This window comes from Oncorhynchus clarkii, chromosome 23 (assembly GCF_045791955.1).
Source record: "Oncorhynchus clarkii lewisi isolate Uvic-CL-2024 chromosome 23, UVic_Ocla_1.0, whole genome shotgun sequence".
Classification (NCBI taxonomy): domain Eukaryota; kingdom Metazoa; phylum Chordata; class Actinopteri; order Salmoniformes; family Salmonidae; genus Oncorhynchus; species Oncorhynchus clarkii.
Window position 1 is genome coordinate 37,771,722 of NC_092169.1, and position 1,789 is coordinate 37,773,510.

The 1,789-nt window shown below is 40.7% G+C and overlaps 1 protein-coding gene across 1 annotated transcript; it reads left to right on the forward strand.

The window, feature by feature from the left end:
* The first annotated feature begins 559 nt into the window (after positions 1 to 559).
* On the forward strand, positions 560 to 1,261 carry LOC139381162 (hemoglobin subunit beta-2-like). Its single transcript, XM_071124531.1, has 3 exons — positions 560 to 651; positions 768 to 990; positions 1,133 to 1,261. The coding sequence occupies exons 1-3, from the start codon at positions 560 to 562 to the stop codon at positions 1,259 to 1,261; spliced, it is 444 nt and encodes a 147-aa protein (XP_070980632.1).
* Positions 1,262 to 1,789: the final 528 nt, after the last annotated feature.

Sequence of the window (1,789 nt, forward strand, 5' to 3'; positions counted from 1 at the left end):
AGTCATTTAGCAGACGTTTTTATCCAGAGCGACTTAATTATAGCCCATGCCCTTGTTATTTCAACTATGAAACAAGTTGCAAATCAGGAAGCAGGGTTGCAATGAAACCAATGCCATGCCAATGTCATACATTATTTTTTTGCAATCATGAGAGACATCGTGACTTATTAATGATTATCAATGCGAACTCATTCAAATGCAATGACAATTATTAAAAATCTCAAAATGATGGCAAAACAGACTAATGGAGAGTAGGCCTGTATTACTAAATAGGCTACTGCATATGTAAATCTCCAATATTTTGCAGGTTACCCTCATGATCTATTTTTTTGTTCCAGAAATGTTTTTTATTTGCAGTTTCACGGAAAACCGCTTGATAGTAGGCCTATAGTCATAAAGGAGGGCCCAATGTTCAACAATGTCTTATCTCCAACCAATCACATTCACGTTTTCGTCTTGGGGGCGGTGTGCAAAAATACCATGATAATAAAGATTTTTTCCGAATTTGTTCATAATTCTGATTCTCACCAGAACCTAAGCTAAATCATCACGAGCAAACATGGTTGTGTGGACAGATGAAGAGCGCGCAGCCATCTCCGACATCTTCTCCAAGCTAGACTATGACGACGTTGGCCCAAAGTGCCTGTCAAGGTAAGACAATAAACTTAACTTGACTTTAATTTGGAGTGTTAGTCCCCTAAATCTCCATCTTCTTCGTCATGTTATGTTGTTGTTCAGCCTCACACTGTTCTCTCCGCTCCCCTCAGGTGTCTGATCGTTTACCCCTGGACCCAGAGGTACTTCGGGGCCTTCGGCAACCTGTACAACGCAGAGGCCATCATGAACAACCCTCTGATCGCTAAGCACGGCACCACGGTGCTGCGCGGTCTGGAAAGAGCTCTGAAGAACATGGACGACATAAAGAACACATACGCGGAGCTGAGCATTCTGCACTCCGAGAAACTGCGCGTGGATCCAGACAACTTCAAGGTAAGATACAAAATAATATTGAAGAACACTTTTTTTTGCGCGTGCAAAGTAAAGCATATTATGTCATTACACCACTCGATCAAGCTACCCCCAAATACATTCTAAACATCTCTCTTCTGCTTTGGTTTGATCTCTTTTACAGCTGTTGTCTGACTGTCTGACCATCGTCATCGCTGCGAAGATGGGCACCGCCTTCACCCCCGAGTATCAGGCATCCTTCCAGAAGTTCTTGTCCGTGGTGGTGTCCGCTCTGGGCAGGCAGTACCACTAGAGTCAGTCCTCTATACCTGACAGAGGAGACATGTGTTTCACCCCTCAATGAAAAATAAAAGAAGCATAGAAGCATCTGTTTGTTTATTTTTTAAATGTTTATTTTACTCTTGCGTAATTGTATGCATATGGGGCTAGACAAATTGCACTTTAAGCATGGATACTAGAATAAGACAACTTTAAAAGTTAATGTTTTCAATGGTTATTTCATATCTAGATGTTAGATCTACACATTATAAATAATACATTTGCCAAGATGAAGAAGTTCGCGAATGCATGCACATTGCCTACAAGTTTACAGATTTGGCCCGGCTGAATTGTATAATGTTGCTGGCTGTAAAACGTGACACAATGTGTTTTAACATATAAAAGGTACAAAAACAACTATGAAGTGACCAATGTATTTTCTTTTAACTAATAAGAACATGGACCATAAAACGAACATCAACGCATCATGGATGGAATGCTTCTATTAGGATGCAGGACACTATTTTGTTTGTGTGATTGGTATGGTGTTCCGGGGTCCTTG

Excerpts from the sequence above, each read along its gene's own strand:
- LOC139381162 (XM_071124531.1), top strand. The coding sequence starts at position 560 with ATGGTTGTGTGGACAGATGAAGAGCGCGCAGCCATCTCCGACATCTTC. Across the intron at positions 652-767 it reads GGCCCAAAGTGCCTGTCAAG|GTGTCTGATCGTTTACCCCT; the intron begins GTAAGACAATAA and ends CGCTCCCCTCAG. Across the intron at positions 991-1,132 it reads TGGATCCAGACAACTTCAAG|CTGTTGTCTGACTGTCTGAC; the intron begins GTAAGATACAAA and ends TCTCTTTTACAG.